Source organism: Anomalospiza imberbis, chromosome 6, assembly GCF_031753505.1.
Source record: "Anomalospiza imberbis isolate Cuckoo-Finch-1a 21T00152 chromosome 6, ASM3175350v1, whole genome shotgun sequence".
NCBI lineage: Eukaryota > Metazoa > Chordata > Aves > Passeriformes > Viduidae > Anomalospiza > Anomalospiza imberbis.
The window spans coordinates 35,870,166-35,888,375 of record NC_089686.1 but is presented as its reverse complement, the minus strand read 5'-3'; the positions used below and the strand labels follow the sequence as shown (position 1 = coordinate 35,888,375).

At 40.4% G+C, this 18,210-nt stretch overlaps 1 protein-coding gene across 4 annotated transcripts in view; it reads right to left on the bottom strand.

Moving 5' to 3' along the window:
- The window catches only part of PAPLN (papilin, proteoglycan like sulfated glycoprotein), a 50,386-nt gene that overhangs the window by 28,420 nt on the left and 3,756 nt on the right, over positions 1–18,210 (bottom strand). For all 4 annotated transcript variants that reach the window (XM_068193325.1, XM_068193328.1, XM_068193324.1 and 1 more), the window contains exons 2-4: positions 10,138–10,200; positions 1,676–1,791; positions 257–317 (exon numbers count right to left, since the gene is read on the bottom strand). In XM_068193325.1, the coding sequence (XP_068049426.1) occupies positions 257–317; positions 1,676–1,791; positions 10,138–10,200 (240 nt within the window). The remainder of the gene's footprint in view (positions 1–256; positions 318–1,675; positions 1,792–10,137; positions 10,201–18,210) is intronic.

The following is an 18,210-nucleotide window of genomic DNA, read 5'->3' as shown; positions in this document are numbered from 1 at the left end:
GAGAAAATGTCTGTACTGGAGTATTATAAAAAAGGAGGAAAAGAAAGTGTACAATAAAAGTGTGGGGTTTATTCCTCCCCTTTAAAATGGGGCATAATTTCAATATACTTTTTAATGGATACTGTTAATGAACTGCATCCTTTAGTGACATCAGAGAAACAGGAACTAATAATCACATCTTATTTCTGAACAAGAATTATGTTTGTCTGGGGGAAAGGATCAACAGGCAAGAAAAACGAAAACCAGGGAACTATACCTGAACATTACATGACCGATAGTTTCGTGTTGGTCCAACACAACTGGAAGTACCTTCTGTCCTGGAAGACAGAAAAAATACATGGAGCTCTCTGAAGAATACATATGCAAAAAGTTATCTCATGGCAGACATTACAAATCACCTTCACACCAAGCATATGCCCCTCACAGAATTCCCTAAAACAGCAAAATAACTAAAATGCACTTCTTCACCACTAAAGCAAGCTGGCATTTTCTAGTGGCATTTTATGCTATGGTTTGTATTCTGGCATGAATAAGACACACACCATGAACAACTGCAGTGCAGCTCCTCAGGGTCATGTTTCAACTAAATAATGGAAGCTGAGATTTTAGTCCATCGTCCACCAGCAAAGGGTTGAGGTGTCCATACAAGAAAGAGAAACATGTTATGAGCAGCACAAGGATAGTGGCCAATTGAGAATATTTTTGTGCATCATTTATCTTGATTTTTTTGTGCACAATAGGCCCCTTATTAGGAAGGACGAAATATGCCCACGGAAAGTGTGCAATACCCTTAGTCCAATCAAATTACCCCAGCTAAGATATATGGAGAGTAACAATTATGGAGGAAATTGATCTAAAAAGGCAATCAATGCCTAACACCTCAGTGTTCCTAAAATGGAGAGACAGGCCTTCAGGGATTCTGGCAGGTATAAACCATAATGGGCAGCCTTCAAAATAGACCTTCCTTTATTCTCTGTGGGAAGCAGCAGCTTCATAACTCTGGCCTCTTCTATTACAAAACCTCCTCTCATTTCTCTAAACAGAAAGAGGCTGTTTTTTTCATTATATTGAGAGTCTGGCTTTTTTTTCCTCCTTTGCTTTGTTTTCATCCACAACTGGATCTCTATGGTCCAACATTCCCAACAGGTGCAGAACCAGTCATCATCCTCATTAGGATGTAGCTAACCCAGCTGCAAATGAGGTGGCACAGCACTAACACTGTTTGAGCCAAATTCACTCTTCCGTTTCTTCTGGGGCAATTTACCATCCTGGGAATCATAAACCCGAGGAAACCTCAGTGCTGTCACCAGCTCTCAGGAGAGAAACCAGCGGCTCTGGCCTGTTCTCCATCTCCCTCAGGGCTTGCCACACTAGACCTGATTGAGCAGCTGCTACCATGCCAATCTCCTGATTGCACAGCCTCAGATCTCACAGAGAAACTGCTGTGCTCTATCAAAGGAGCCAAAGCGAGTATGTGTTGAAGAGGGCACTACTCAAAACAGCAGTGACAAGACTGAAACTGAGGTTCATCTCAAAGTGGACTCATTCCCCTGGGATCAAACATTAAGTAATTTTTTTCCTGGATGTATATTGGAACATAATTGCAGGAGCTCAGTAACAGTACAACACATTTAAAGAAAAGAAAGGGGGGGAAAAAAAAGAGGTTAGCCCTCACCTTTGGGAATAGCAGCGCCGTTGCCGAAAGCTGACTCCACCGCCACAGCTCCGACTGCACTTGCTCCATTCGCCCCAGCTCCCCCAGACGTCAACCTGCCTTTTCATCCGACGGCCCTGGAAATAAAAAACCCCACAGATATAGCAAAAAGACATGGCAACATGGGAAAAAAAAAAAATGAAGCAGAGATCCTATGTGTTCCCTGGCAAAAAAGGCTGTCTTGCTGTGCTGTATTCCTAACATGAAAAGTGGCCCACAGTACTACATCAGAAAGATCGGGTCTCTAGTATCTAGGAGTATTAGCTTGCTGAAGCCATATAGCACATCCAGCTTCATAATCTCTCTTAACTGCTACTGTTTGGCTATTCATAGAATTTCAGCACTTTTGAATAACGATCTAATAGAAGATAACATCTTTGTCTCAGCAAGGCAGCAAAGGCAAATCATTACTTCAGGGACTCTGAGCCCTGTCACTCCACACCAGATCAATAGAGCCACTTAAACCCAAATCCTTGGCTCTAAGTCCAGTATTTAAGAGAAGTAAAGGAAGCAGAAAGAAATGCCCCAGAACACAATTTTTACTGCAACAGAATTCCATATATGGACCTTTATTTCCCTTACCCAACTGCGTCCAATGACAATGTCAAGGTCTGGGCCATCATTAGCAAAACCCTTATTAATTTTATATTTAGAAAGTCAAATACTGACATTAAGAGAAATAACCATGACAATATAGACAAAAATTCACATGTGTGATGGAACCAACTAAAATACATTGCCTTGCAATGTATTTTATATGTATTTAATTCATATATGAAATATCATATTTTCAGAAAAAAAGCCTTCTGCAGCTGATGGGATTCACATACAGCAGGACATGTGTGTTTAGTGCAAAGAATAGCAATATCTTAAGGAAAAAAGTAATATTTGCAAGATGCAGTAGGATTAATTCTGCTTGAAAAAAGAAGGTAAGTGCAGGGTTACCTGGTGAGTGACATTGTAAAACCAGGGTTTGCTGGGCAGCTGCAAACTGTAGGGCAGTTTATGTATACAAATGTACCACTGAGAAGGTAGTACAGACTATTTGGGCACTGAGACATTTGCTGTAGTGAAGAGTGGGCAGGCAGAGAAAAAAATGGTAAAAAATTATTGTGATGTGATCTAACTCGTCTCCACACATAAACTTCCAAACCTCTGCTAGAAATAGGAGCTAGTCTAATAAATCATCCAGTGAGACCAGTTCAGGCAAGATGCATGGGTTAATCTTCCCTTGTCAGTTAAACAGGTTTTATAGTTTTACACACACACTCTCTTGCCTTACTGTATGTCCAAGTTACTGTCTTGTTTCTTTACTTCACCTTAATTCCCTGCTGCTGGCAGAGCAACAGTCAGAAATATTAGCCAATCATATCTATGCATGTACTACCAAATTACCCACAACTATCTAGCTGCAGAGTCACCCCAAATTATTACCTGTATTTCTCTAATGTGAAACATTTTCTTCCTAGCTCAACTACTTACTTTTCTTCACACAATTTTTTCTAATACCTCTGGTTCAGATTAACTCTGTTTGTCTTCGCCCTGCTTATTCAGTGGCACTGCCCAGGTTACAGCCACTTCTACATACCTCCTCTTGGCCAAGTCAACATCTCCCTGATCCTGTGCCAAACCCTTCTCCCACTCTTTCACTCCAGATATTCAGCTCACTCTTTGTCTCCTGCATTCTCATTTGCTTTTCTGGGCATAATCCCAACAATAGTGTTTTAGCTTTCAGCAAGGTTTTTTCAGCAATTTTATTTTCCCAAGTTTCTTTCAGACACCTAATTCCTCCCCCTGTAATCCCTCCTCCCTTAGCCTCAAAAGAATAAAATGCACTACCACTCTTTCTTGGCAGTCTTATTCCTCTGTATCAACTGACTGATTTAGGTGCAGTATTAGCTCACCGTGGAAACAAGGGACCTTTCAGTCAGCATAAGGGAGAAGGAAACATGTAGATAAAAATCCAAAGGAAGAGCATTTGAAAGTCAGATTACTGGAAGGCAATTAGGATAGAAAGCCCTTCCTTGACACACACACACCACCCTGATAAATATTCCAATATCCCTCCTACAGAACTAGCATTATTTATTCCTTCTATAGAGAGTAAAATCTGCAGGGACTCTTTGTTGTAAGGCTTATGCATCCACAGAGTGCAGGAACAATCATTTTTCTCAGTATCACTCCATTTATGTACACCCCAAAAGGAGCATTAGACAAAAGAATCCTCCCTAAGCTGTACAGTGTCAGAGAAAGATTTTAATAGGGGCTCAACTCCCATATTTGGAAATCTGTGTATGGTCCTCATTACTTCAGTAACTGCACATGTGTAGGCAGACAAAGATAAAGCTGCATGTTTATAATAAATATATTATTACATAACTTGATAACAGGACATTTTTAGATGCTGTCGGACAGTTTCTGTTCCAAAAACCTCTTTCTGCTCTCTTCAGACTCTGGAATGCTTTTATCTCATGTCAGCCAGGACAACTAAATTCCATTCCCTCATGGATTTCAGAATGAAAAATCTACAATCTTCATCGCTGTTACAAATTTATTCGGTTCCATTCTTCCCTTGCTTCAACCTGACATTCATACAAGAATGTAGATTCTTTATCTGCATAAAGTATATATTTTAATGTTTCAAGAGAAGAGAGAAAAGGCATACAACCATCTTTCTTGACTTCTAAAAACTCCCCAAAGAGCAGTCAGTTAATGCCCAACTGTTCTGTCCAGTTTTATCACCAGTTGAGACACCAGCAATGCATCCTTTCTGGGAATATTGATATTGCCCATGACCCTGGCACTGTGGGCTCTCAGAGTCCATTTGCATACAGGCTGCTGTGGTATACAAGTTTAGAAGGCCAGGGATTTCATTTTTATGAACACTGCATTGCTTTCATCAGTTCCTAGACAGAGGAATTGCTGATGTAGTTGCAGCATCTGCTGTTACCAGGCCAACTGCATCTGATATCATCAGCAAGTAAAGAGCTATGCCTCTGAGTCATTAGACCTCCAGACCTCATCTGCAAAGACAGTTCCAGTATGCATCACAGGCAAACAAATGACTTCTGGAAAAGTGTCCTAGATAGCTTATTATATACCATGTAATGTTTATTTTTGTGTATGACACATGCACTGGAAGAGAAGCTATGAATGGGACATAGCTGGCACTATGTAGGAACACTTTAAAGGGTGCCCTTGAAAGACTTTCCAGTCAGTTTGGTGAAATGGATAAGAAACTATGCATGGGAAGAGGACTGTGCTTCCCAGACAAACACATTGCAGGCATGCAGTGATCCACAAAGTTAATATCACCAACTGTGGAGAAGTGATTCAGTGGGAACAATTTCCTAGTGCCTTGCTGCAACTCAAATACTAGCAAGCTATCAAAGAAAACATCAATTTACTATACAGTCCCAAGTGATCAATGAAGTTCTGCAGTCACACATCCCAACAACCTACACCCCAGGTAAGTTCTTACCTCTTGCTCCTTGGGCACCTTTCAGGACTCAGAGATAGTCACCCTGAATTATTTTGTAGGTTTTTTGGGGGGCTGCTTTTCCAGACTGACAAGCAGCCCTCAAAATATCCTGTTGCACCACTCCAAGAGCCGCTACAATAACCACACTATGCCCGAGAGGTTTTGGACAAGGCCACTGCTTGCTTTTAGCCCAGAAGGTTGCATAGCTTTGACCTATTGAGGCGAGACATCATTGAGGTGAAGCATCATTTTGGACACTGAAACGTTGTTACTGTGACTTCTGGGGCTGTTTCACATGCTTACTAAGTTCCACTGGAATCAGATACAAATCTCAGCGTGGACAGGGAGAACGGGGCAAGAAATAGAGGCTGACAACAAGGCTCTGTTCAGCTGTTACCCACTGAAAACAAATATTGCTCACAATGATAAAATGAGTAATGTGGTGTTACAGTTATGTACTGTTTCCATGGCTTAAAACTACAGTCAAAATCAGATTCTCTCTCTTTAACCTTTCTTAGTATTTTTGAAATAACACTGCATCATTTTATTTGATAAATATCTACTTTCTGGTGTTTATAGTTTCTGAAATATGGTTAATGTTGATTTTGACACACCCTGAACTGTAGCATCATTTAGGAAACATGTAGGAGAGAAGGGTGAAAACCAAATACTTTACAAAAGAAAACTATCACCACTATCACTTCTGTAATGGTTTCATTGCCAAAGTCTCAGCAAGTAAGAAGTCTCCAGTGAAAAAATGCAGCTTTGATAACATTGAATAATAAGTGCTTAGGGAGAAGTTAATTGCTCAGAGAAAAGTTTATAATGGAAAGGGAAAAGGAAAGAAAACTGTCAAGGTGCCCCAAAGATTGGCTGCTTCCTGTGGGCCAGTAGTGGGAGGCTCTCCCAGGACAACACAGCAAGCCAGGAAGCAGCACAAGCCAGCGAGCAGCCCCAGCCCTGGGAATTGGGCACCTTCACCTGAAATCAGGCTGGGAATTGGGACTGTAGGTGGGCCTGACTCATCAGGGTCCATGGCTGGCCAGGCAGAGTTGTGCAGGTCCTCAATGGGGCAGGAGCCAGCAGTCCCAGGAGCCTACAAGGGTGTCCTGGGCAGTGGGCTGGGTGTGGAGAGTCCAGATAGGGCTTGTAAAGCCTAGTAGTGCCCTCAGGGCCCTAACAAAAACAGCCCACATGGACTGTGTCCTAAGACCATGTGCTCTTTGGGATATGAACCATTTCCTTGCCTTTCTATATCCAGAAGAATTACCCAGTACTACAATGATGACCACCAATAATATTTTTTCACATAGCTAAGCTCTGCATGACATGTGGTGTCCAACCTCAAATTTAATTGAAAGGGACCTGAAAACATTCAGTATATGTTACATGTTTATAATTTAGATATCTGCTGCTATGCTAATATACATTTTCAAGATGGCTTCATCTGCAACCAGCTAGGATATTAGCCAAAAATGCTACCAAAAAGGAGCTAATGAATCCAAATCACATCAGCAAAGCATTTTTTTATAATTCTGTCTTAACCATTGATCTTGGCTCAGACACAGCAGGCTTGCAAAGAGCTTTGAAGGTGAATAATGCCAAGTACCATTTCTATGAATAATGAATAAGCAATCAAAGAATTGTATTTGAGTAAAACTAGAAAAACAAGAATGAAAGTGAACAAGATGGTGACAGCAGGAAGCAAAATACAAAGTGGTACAGAAGTGAGTATCTTATTAAGACAAGTTGGTTTATGAAGATGAGGGAAAAAACCCAGGCTTCATTAGCTTTAATGGTTTGTGGTTTACACTCACTGTGTACATCTCCTTTCATTCCACTCTCACCCTAGCCATGGCTTGTTAGCATATCCCCTCTAACAAATCCACGGAAGTAAAATTCAGCAGTTCCCTGATACCTTGCTTTTCTCAAAACATTTCAGATTCTCCCTATATCACTGAACCAACTCCCTCATGGTTCCCAGCTCTTTTCCATGTTCCCTGTTCAACTCTTCAACACACCTGACTGTGCTGCCTCTCTCTGGGCTGTCCCACCCTACAGCTAGCTCCTTCCACACCCACTGATTTTCTGTCGGGTGGGGAGGACATGGTGCATGCCTGGTGCACTGCACAGCCAGGGACGTGCTGCCCCACGGCACTGTGCCCTGTTGCTGGGCAGCAGGCAGAGCAGGTACCATTCTGCTTTTCAGAAATGGAAAGGCTTCCAGGAACTCTGGGTGGCCTGGAGATGAGGAGGGAATTTAAAGAACTCTAAAAAGATAAAGCCATTGCAGAGAAGTCAAATTAATTCTTGGAATCCTTGTGGAGGAAATAGAGCACATTCAGAAAACTCTACAAAGAGGATGATTGTGAGTAAACTTTATGACCCCAAACTTATTTGGAAAAGTGGAAAAAAAACACAGTATGAAGTCACTAGGAGTTGTTTATCCAAGGGGCCTAACAGGAACTCAGGGTTGAAATGGATAAACTGTTACATACTAGCAGACAACCCTCTCAGCTAAATTCACTTCAACATGTGATTATTGGAAAGTGGAAAATCTGACACGAGTTTACAAAATGATCCCAGGGGAACCCATGGAACTGTACATTCACAGAGCGTAAAACTGACGTCAGCTGATAAATTAATAGAAGTTATAACAAAGTACAGAGCTAGCAGGCACCTGCATAAATACAGGATGTTTGGGAAAAAGTCAATAAGACTTTTAAAGGCAAATTCTTCTTCTAAGAAGACTGCAGTTCTTAGAAGATTCTAAATTCTTTTAAGAATATTGCAGTTCTTCAATTAACAAACATGTTAACAAAGGTAACCTACTAGATAAACTCAGATTTGCAAAAAACTTCCCCAAAAAATCCTTCACCTAAAGCTCTGAAGGAAATTAAGCAGTCAGAAGGACAATTCTTCAATGGATGATAAGCAAGTAGCCCAAAGACAAAAGCAGGAGTAAAATCTCCATCCACTGCAAGACCTGACATTTGCAGCAGAATTCCATAAGGAACCGGAATGCCTCAACACATTTATTAGTTATGCCAAAACCACAGAAGTAATGAAAGCAGATGATAAGGGTAATATAGGGTAATAAAGGACAACAGAAAATCAGAGACATACTGCAAAGAAATATGGGAAAACATTATAGTATTAGCAATTTATCACTAAAATGACAGTGGAGATTTAATGTAGGCAACTTAAGTGACACACAGGGGAAACACAAATCCTATCCCAAAATGCAATTAATTATTAATTATTAATTAATATTAATAAAACATTACATGATCGTTGATATTTAGCTCTCATGTCATTACATGATAGTTGATAATACCAAGAGCAGGATCTTGGTATTATGGCTTTAAGGAGGCATTGACCAAATTCAGGAAAGAGAGACAGAGACATCTCAAGCTCAAAGGGTTCATATACTGGAAGTGTGTTGGGGGCATTTATATTTGTCTATCTTTAATGGTTTTTTCTAGACACATGCTCATGACATAGCTGTACACAGGTTATAGGGCAAAACAAACTTGTTCTACCTGGTAAAATTATTCTTGTGCATGTTTTCTTCCTTTCCCTCCATAGGAATAACAGTAAAATCTCCTTTTTCTCTGTCCTCACAGTCATTTTTACTGTTTTTGTATGACCTTAACATTGATTTTGTATTACCTTAACATTAACCCTCCTTGCGCACCTTCTGCCCTTTGTTAAAGCTGGTTAAGGCATCTAAAAGTTGATTCAATAGATTAGCACTTTAAACAATAACAATGTTAAGTTATTCAGAAAAAATTAAAAAGTAGCATTTCAACCTAGAAATGCAGATCCACATAAAGAAACAGTGTTCAGAGGAAATTTATTACTTGGACAGATCCAGTATGTCACAGAAACGGACATACTGAACTTCAGCAGTGGCCAAGCAAAACTTCTTTCATTCAGCATGGCTTCAAGAGGAATTATTGATTACATGGAGGGGGTAGAGTCTAATGCTACAGAGAAATGTCAGCCTTCACAGTCTCAGGGTATTTCAGTCATATCCCTTCCAAAAAAAAAAAAAAAAAATCACCAGAATCTCCAAATTGGAGATAGGCAGGAGAACAGATGAACTGAAGAGAATATATTCAATTTCTGGTTCTTTTAACATACAGTATGATTTTTTTATTAAATGTGAGACTACAACCAATCATTTAAGTATATTTCCATCTGTAAGAGAAAATATGACAACCAACAAACTCTTCTTGATTTCTGGTCTCTCCTCCCTGATCTTCAAAGGTGGCGTAGAAAACAAAACACTTACTCCAAGTGATAATTGCCTCTTTTTTCCCCCACTCTCTTTTCCTTTACACCTAACAAACATGTAATGTCTGCCTTTGCTAACACTTTCACTCTCCTCTGCAGGTCATCTTTTACCTGAGATGACCAACTCACTAATAATGTTTAACTTCAAGTCAGGGAAACTGTTCTCAAGCTGCATTTACTTCAGAGAGATCCTGCTTCTCACTCAAAAAGAAACAGGAATCCCAGTTTGTAATTGCTGCATTCTTTCTCTGATAACATCACATTGGCTTAATATAAAGTAACCTCTCCCATCAAAGCTAAACCACATGGCTAATACTTCTAAGACCAAGGAAAAGAGAAAAATAAGCTAACCAAAAATCCATTCTCTTTATTTCAAGTGATAAGTCTCTCTAGCTTTGAAGCAGGAGTCAGCAATTACTGCTTTGCAGATAACATCCCTAGGACCAAAGGCACTACCAGAATTCTATTATTTAATTGCCATGTTAGACTTCTCATAAGATGTGCCACAATAGGCCTGATGACTTGAACCTATTAGCTCTTTCAGAAATACTTTCTACAAAGCACTTGAGTTACAGATGTTGACAGTTCTTAACACAAGTATCTTTCATTTCTTATAACAGTGCTCAGAAGAGCATTTACTTACTGAAAATGCAGAAGGTGATGTCGTTGTTAGCATGAGCAGAAGGAACAGATTCTTCATCTCTGCCTGTGGGAACAGAAAAATTACTCATCAGGATTGCTTCTTTGCTGTTTGTTTGGTGGAAAAGCTACAATACCATGAAGTAAAAATGGAGATGGAAGTAAAATCAAAGGGAGAGAAGAAAAGCAGTTTTACCACTAAACTCCCTGGATAGATGGAGGCATCTGCAAAGATTGAAATTACCCTGCACAGAAAGCCAGGATATAATTACTGAGAGTGCTTATTTCCCTGAACTTTCCTCTGGTATTATGAGAACACCATCCCCAGGCACAGTGGAAGGTGCATGCTGTTGCATGTCTACCCTCCCACCCCTTTATGTATACACCTGATAAAATACTTGAGGATTGCAATGACTTCAACCAACCCAAGGTAAAAAAAATCCACAGTTAACATTTCTGTACCCTACATTCATCTTGTGCGGTTGTGCTTGTTTAAAATCCAACAATTCATCATGGACAGCTATAGCTAGATTCCACCATGAGCAATTATATGAGCTCTGCAGAGCTAGAAAGGAGATCAGGTCACGTAGGCTGGTATGGCAGCATAAAACAGTTCCTAAATTTGGGGCATTATCCACGTTTGGGACCACAATACTTTGTTGGTACATTCCCTGTTGCTACTTAGCCCTTCCTCTTTTGAGTTGCAGTGACACAAACCACCACCCACCAGAGCTCACAGCTGTGACAGGGACACTTCAGCCACTACAATCTGACTCTTTCTCATCACCGTTTTCTCATGTCCTTGTGACCAGTTAAGCCCAGGGAAGAAAAAAAAAAAAAAAAAAGACAGACTAGATATTCCCAGCACAGTTTTATCTAGTTTGGGCTTCTTTCTAACTTGGAAAAGGAAAGGTAAAAGGAAAAAATTTCCTTTCACAGTATGCAAAAGCATCAAGGAAGAAATGTTTATTTAATCAATCCTTGTAACAATATCTGTTTTAATATTAAAACTTCCTATATAGCGCCTTTAGTCTGGCCTATTAAATCCAGGTAAAATACAGAATGTGTATCACTATTAACAATGATAACATTGCTATGGAATCATTGTTGCATGAGGATATGACATCAAAACCAAGAAATACCCAAAATGAAATTTAGTTGATCTGGTATTTGAATATTTCAGATTGCCTTATGATGGGCAGCCATTTTTCTTATAGTCTTAGGCCTCAATAAACAGATTTTTTACAACTTTCCAAGTCCATATATACCATGGATTTTAACACTCCCAGCATTCACCATGCTGAGAATAAAAAGCTTGTTCCTAAATACTTTCAGATGTAAAAGCTACTAAAAAAAAATCAGTTGTGCCAGTCTGTGTGCAAAATAGTAATGAGCAGGGAAAATGGAATTGGGAAAATAAGCACTGATAAACTTCTCTCCCTAAATACTGAGTGCCAGTCATACAATTCATAAGAAAATGAAGATATAGGAGCTTTTTATATGAAAAGGCTATCATTAATTTTGGTTTAGTAATTCTTAGGAAACTGAGGGAAGACTGTGTATCCCCCATCACCCACAGGTGCTACTACTACTCTTTCTATTCAAATCAAGGAAGAAACAACCTGAGAATACCCTCCAGAAGAGGTCACATCACAAATGCTCTCTGTGCTCTGGAGGCCAATGACCAGAGAAGGCTGGATCTCTATCACAGCCCTACCAAGCATCCTATTCTTTCTCAGGGGAAGCACAGGCAAAAAGAGACCCTTTTGCTACAAGATCTGTATACCCAAGCAGCAAAGTTCTCCTGAATGACCTTATAATGGCCCACAGCACTAGGAAAAGGCACTCTGAAAGCAGCATCTTCCTTGAATGGTGTTGACGACAGAGGAAAATATTTGAGATCAGCTCCTATTCCTACTACCAAGAGGGAAAAAAAGAATCTTTTCCCTTTTCATCTCTCATATGTGAGAGAGCACTCCTCTCTCACATATTCCATTTCCAGCCACTTCTCAGGTCCACAGATATGGCCTCGAAAATCAAATCTTTGTTCTGCTGCTAATGAACTGTCTGTTCAGCTCTTTCTACCAAGAGGCAGACAGGGAGCTGGGACCAAACCACATGAGGCTCCTGGAGAAGAGGCTAGAGGAGCAGGTCATCAGGGCTAGCAGTGCTCCCATTCTCCAGGTAGTTGGTATCTTGGATGTTTTTAGCCAGGCAGTAGAAAAAGATTCTCTGAGGAGACAAGTAGAGTCAGAACTCAATGTATGGGGCAACCCTGTGCACCAAAGCAGCGAGAGGTTACAGCTCTGGTGCTTGTTTGTACTTTTGTGCCATTGCACTTGCATGGAAATTGCTATCGTAAGTCCCAAATTTAGCATTAAAACGTTTAGACCATCCAGACCGATTAAACTGGTCAAGAGATTCCAGGAAGGATCAGCAGAAGGAAGAACAGGACTGTCTGTATCCTATGAAATTCCCGACTGGAAAACAAATCCTGTATTTGATTACTGAGCGTCAACAAACTTGTTATTTTAAAAACTTCCTCAGATGTAGGATTCAGCATTGATTCCTTTCACCTTAGTTTCAACCACAGCAGATGGGATTGAAGAATCTGTCTGAAACCTTAAAAAAAGGTCAAGTTCTGTTTCCGGATTTAATGGCACTTTAACTCACTGTAGGACCTGGGGTACAGCAGCATATGTTTATTCTGCTCGCTCGCCATTCTTCTCACTGCAGGCTGGGTATGCGGGGGAAGGAATGAAAAGCTCAGTGTTTTGCAGTTCTTTCACTTGTAGCAACAGCAGCTGCTGCTCCCTAAGCCTCCTGCCCTTCTCTAGTTTTCTTCAACCCTCCCCAGCTCCCTTTTCCCACTATGTGCTAGAACAGCATCTCAACCCCTCCTCCACCCAGAAACAGCAGCAGAGCCCGAGGGGAAATGGTGACTTTATGCTCAAGCTATGGAACAGCTGCTGGAAAGCTCACAAGGAGGAATTCCTGCCACAGTGCTAAAATATGAAGTTATCTCAGGGAGAGGGTTTATGAGTTCACAACGCAAAAGGAACAACCAGAATCTTTAACCAGAAATAGAGGTGTGCCTAGCTGAAACCTCTGCCCATACACCAGAAGAGATTAAAATTGTCTAGGCAGTCACATCTGGCATTAACTGCTCAGGTGAGATGAATAAAAGGCTTGAACTGGGGAGTGGTTCCAGCCATCTGTGAGCTTGGTCAAAAAGAATCAGCTTCAGAGTTGAGCTCTAGACTGTTTTCTATAGGAGATGCTGACCCAAGCTTCTCCAAACACTGGAGAAATTCAAACTGGGATTTAACTTTAACAGTTCAGGAACCTTCTATTCCAGAACAGGAGGGTGAGAGGACCACAGAGGAGATAGCTGGAATTTCCTAACTGAACAGAGCACAAGAACTCCACTACCACTGGAAACTGGGATAAGCACCCTTATTTGAGGGCTTAACACTGAACCGACTTAGGAAAGAAGCTTCTGCCTTTACAAACAGAAGTTCTAGAAAAGACAGATGGGCAGACTTGGAGACTTCTTTATAGTGGAGACAGCAGTGAGTGTAAAAATATTTTATTTAGTTTGAAACTCTTAGCCAGGGCCAGGCAGGCTTAGCAAGATCTAAGCAAGGTCTTAGCAAGTCAAATCTTCATGAAGACCAGGAATATGTTTTAGAATCAAGGACAGTTTTAATGACTCCTATATTTATTTTACGTGTGTAAATCCTGCCTTCCAATGCACAAATAAAATTACTTAAACTTGGCCACTTTTTCAAACAACCTCTTAATATCCATGTTCTTGGGGAAACAAGACCTACATTGTCTGTATATATATGAAAAAATAACTTTGAATCAGTTGTCTAATTTCAGGGTCTCAAAAGCAATAAAGTTAAATTTCGAGGGAAAAGATACTGGACCAGGATGAAGAGATGTGTTGAACTTTTAATCTATTTAGATGATGACTTTTTCTTTTCAACAGGAAGGAAATCCAAACTTAAAAGTAATGTTATGAATAACTTATCCTTGTGTAAGCAAGAACTTAAGCTGTTTAGGCACTACAGAATCAGATCACAAAGCCAGAATAAAACAAGTTTCATGAGCTCCATTGCTCACACATTTATCAGGTTTTCTCTATTATTTTTGAAAATAATTGGACAGCCAGTGTTATTCTCTGTTTAGCACACAAGACAGATCAGCCTTCTTTGGCATCTGAACCACATTTCTAAATCATCTTTAGCCAAAGACATTTCACATTTGTGGGTCAGGGTTTATTCTAGGAGTGGTTCATAGGCAGAAGGCAAAAAGACCCCTTCAGGGTTCCTGCTTGTGTAACCTAGATGAGATTTAGCTGGACATGCAGGTAAGCTGCAAAGCCACCCAGCATTACTGACTTTGGCAGGTCTTACAAGTAATTTCATCGCCCTTTTGGGAATTTGAATTGCCTAGTATGGATCTATCATGTTCTTTGAAGTAACCCTGACACAGAAACTGCCTCTGCATGCACAGCTTCTGAAATAGTGGTTAGCCACCTGGCAATAAATATTTACTTGCTGCAATATCAACAGAAATGGCACACTGTAAATTTTAGCACATCCAGCACTAAAACAGATGTTGCCACAGGGATCCCACTACTCACAGGTTTTCAGAAATTCCTTCCCTTTCCTCCACTCACTCCCCTTTAACACATCAAATCTCTCTTTGATGTTATATTTTTAGAAATTTGGTTGAAGGAGGTGGGAAGCCAGAATGGGCAACATATCATCATCCTGTTATTCACTGACAGAAATTTTTTGAGCTTTTAGATTCACTACATTTTCTAAAGACATTATGATTTTTACTTTGCTCTAAGAACCACCCAGCATATCTTTGTTCCAGCTTGCTTTTGTTTGCCTTGACAACTGAGAAGCACCTTTTAAGTTTTTTCCGGAAGAATTAAAGAGGAAAAACATACACACAGAGAAAGAAGCTAAGATGAAGGTGGGGAGACAAAGGGGTTCTGTGGAACAGGGATCAAGGATAGGGAAAAACCTCCCCTTGCTTAGGGTGTGAGCTGAGTGAGGAGAGCACAAGGACCACATCACACAGCCTAGAGGAACCAGGAGACAAATCACCACTTTAGGCAGATGATATCACATTCAAGATACTTCTTAATATGCCTGTTTTCTTCCCCAAACACAGTAAATCATCCTGGTTTTGGACAAATTTTCAAAGAAAATCATGGGTCTTATGTCCTTTGGGTTGGGGCAGATAAGCCAAATAATGTCTATGTACCTGTTAAAACAGAAATATGATGAATTTCATTTGTCTTGACCATGCCATGAACCATATCCATTAATAACTGCTTGCATACGAAACAAAGGGTAAATGTTTATAAATGAGTGCAAACACAGGACTGGCTGAAAGGGCTTAATGGGAAAGGGGAGGAAACAAAGAAAACACAAGTTGTCTGAGCAGACATTTTATGGCAGTATCTTTACCATTGGTATCCAGATTTAATAATTCATTCTAATACATGTTAGAAGTTGAAGAATCCTCATCAAGAGAGTAATCCCACTGAGATATACTTCCAGCCATGTTACACATATCATGGAAGACAGACTTTCAGCTAGAATATCTTTAAAATTCACCTTGTCAAATAAAAAAAAGTTAGAAATGCTTACTAACAAGCACAGCAGCAGAGCACCAGCTGACTGGAGAACTGAGTAGTGGTAACACAGAAGCATCTTCGAACCTGCTCTGTCAATGGTTTTCAACTCAGCCTTCAGGCTGATAACTAACATGAATCTGCACCTGGCTATTACTTCATGTGGCTGACAAAATTTTTTACAGAGGACTTCTACAGTAAAGGAAAGTTTAGCAGCACCTGGGGAAGCCACAGCAGCCTCTGAATACTGAAATCACACAAAACAGTAGCTGAAAAATCATTAGGCTCAAGAGCAAGATCAACACACAGATTCTAGTGAGGCCTCACACCATACCCTGTCAGTGGGTGGGGAAGATGCAGACCTGCCTCGTTCTGGCTCTCCAAAATCCACAATGATGTATCTCAGGCTTAGGTCAGTGAAGCACCATCTTCCAAGCAAATGTAATCACTATGCCAGCCCTTTGCAGGAGCTAATACAGTATTTCATGAGGACAATTTTCTGTCTACCTATTAATATCAGCTCAGATTCAATTTTATGCAACTAGCCTCCCACTATTAGGTTTGCAGCAAGAGATTTATTATAAGGAGTAAAGATAGGATTCTGCCTTCTATTTTGGTAGTCTCACTGTGCTTAGCTGTTAATTAAATCTGGGAGCATGTAGGGATAATGACAAGCACACAGACTGATTTAGATACTGCTAAAAGAAGCCACACACTGCCTATGGAAAATACATGACAAGGATATAATACACCAAACACTAGCATAATTGAAGAGGAATGGCTAACAATCTTTTACATTTACTACTGTCCTGCCACAGCTTAAGCTTCATTTCTATGAGTTATTTAGCCTGACCTGAAATATCACCTGACACTGAGCACTGGTGTTGTTTATAAATAATAGAATGGATTAGGTTGGAAGGAACCTTAAAGATCATTTAGTTCAACCCCCCTGCCATGGCCAGAGACACCTCCACTACACCAGGTTGTTCAAAGCCCCATCTGACCTGGCCATGAACACTTCCAAGGATGGGGCATTCCCAGTTTTCCTGGCCAACCTGTTTAGTGCCTTACCCCTTTCTGAATAAAGAATTTCCTCCTAATATCTAGTCTAAATCTCCCCTCTTTTAGTTTAGAGCCATTACCCCTTGAGCTATCACTACCTGCCAACATAAAAAGTTACTTACCATCTTTTCTTTAAGTCCCTTTTAAATACCAGAAGGCAGAAATAAGGTCTCTCTGGAGCCTTCTCTTCTCCAGGCTGAACAATGCCAGTTCTCTCAGCCTTTCTTCACGGAAGAGGTGCTGCAGCCCTCTGAGCATCTTGTGGCCTCCTATGGACCCACTCCAGCAGCTCCATGTCTTTGTTATGGTGAGGATCCCAGACCTGGACACATTATTCCTGGTGGGGTCTCACAAGGGCAGCAGAGGAGAATCCCCTCCCTTCCCCTGCAGGCCATGCTGCTCTGGATGCAGCCCAGGATTTGGTTGGTTTCCTGGGCTGTGAGCAAATACTGACAGCTCATGTCCAGCCTTTCATCCAGGAGAACTGCCAAGTTCTTCATATAGGACCACATCAAAAGCCTTACTGACTGTCATGACTTTTCAAATATCATGGAGAGTGGCTTGACAACCACATCAGTCAGTTCCCTTAGGCCCCTCAGACTTGTGCCTCTGTAGTTTCCACAGGTGGTCTCAAATCTGCTCTTCACTTACAGTGGGAGGGACTTCACTCCCGAACCCCCACCTGAACATGTTACCCAGCTGACACTAATCTCCTACAATTCAAATTTTTGAGAATTCTTTGAGATAATAAAGGATTTTCATGCTAGAAGATTGCTTCAAATTTATTTAACTTCATTCCATCCTAAATATAAACACAGCAATTTCTGTGCTGTGCAGTGGGTTAAAAAATAAAAAAATAAAAAAGGAGAATTATTTCAAGAGGAGATTTTAAAACCATGTAAATTTTTCTCTGCCTGTCTTTGCAAGATTCACATCTCTGTTCACTGAGAGGATGTTAGCACTACATTCAACAGTATGCTTGTAGTATATATGCACAGGGAACACCTGTAAAACCTTTAAATAAATTTGCTGGGCAACTAATAATAGACAGGGAAACAAGAGACTATTTACCCTGAACCTCATGTGGGTTTTGATTGCTGCTCTCTACATTGTTTCTGGAAGCTAAGATAGTATTTTTCATTTAAAACTAACTCAGGTATATATATATATATATATATATATATATATATATATATATATATATATATGTAAAACTGTCAAACACACCACACTCATACAGGTACATCTCTTCCCTAAGGAATTGCCCCTACAGACAGTGAGGCAGACACACCTTCAGTGGCATGAGGCAGAAATTCCCCCAGAGAAATCTGTGAGCTTGTTTATATTATTGTGCAA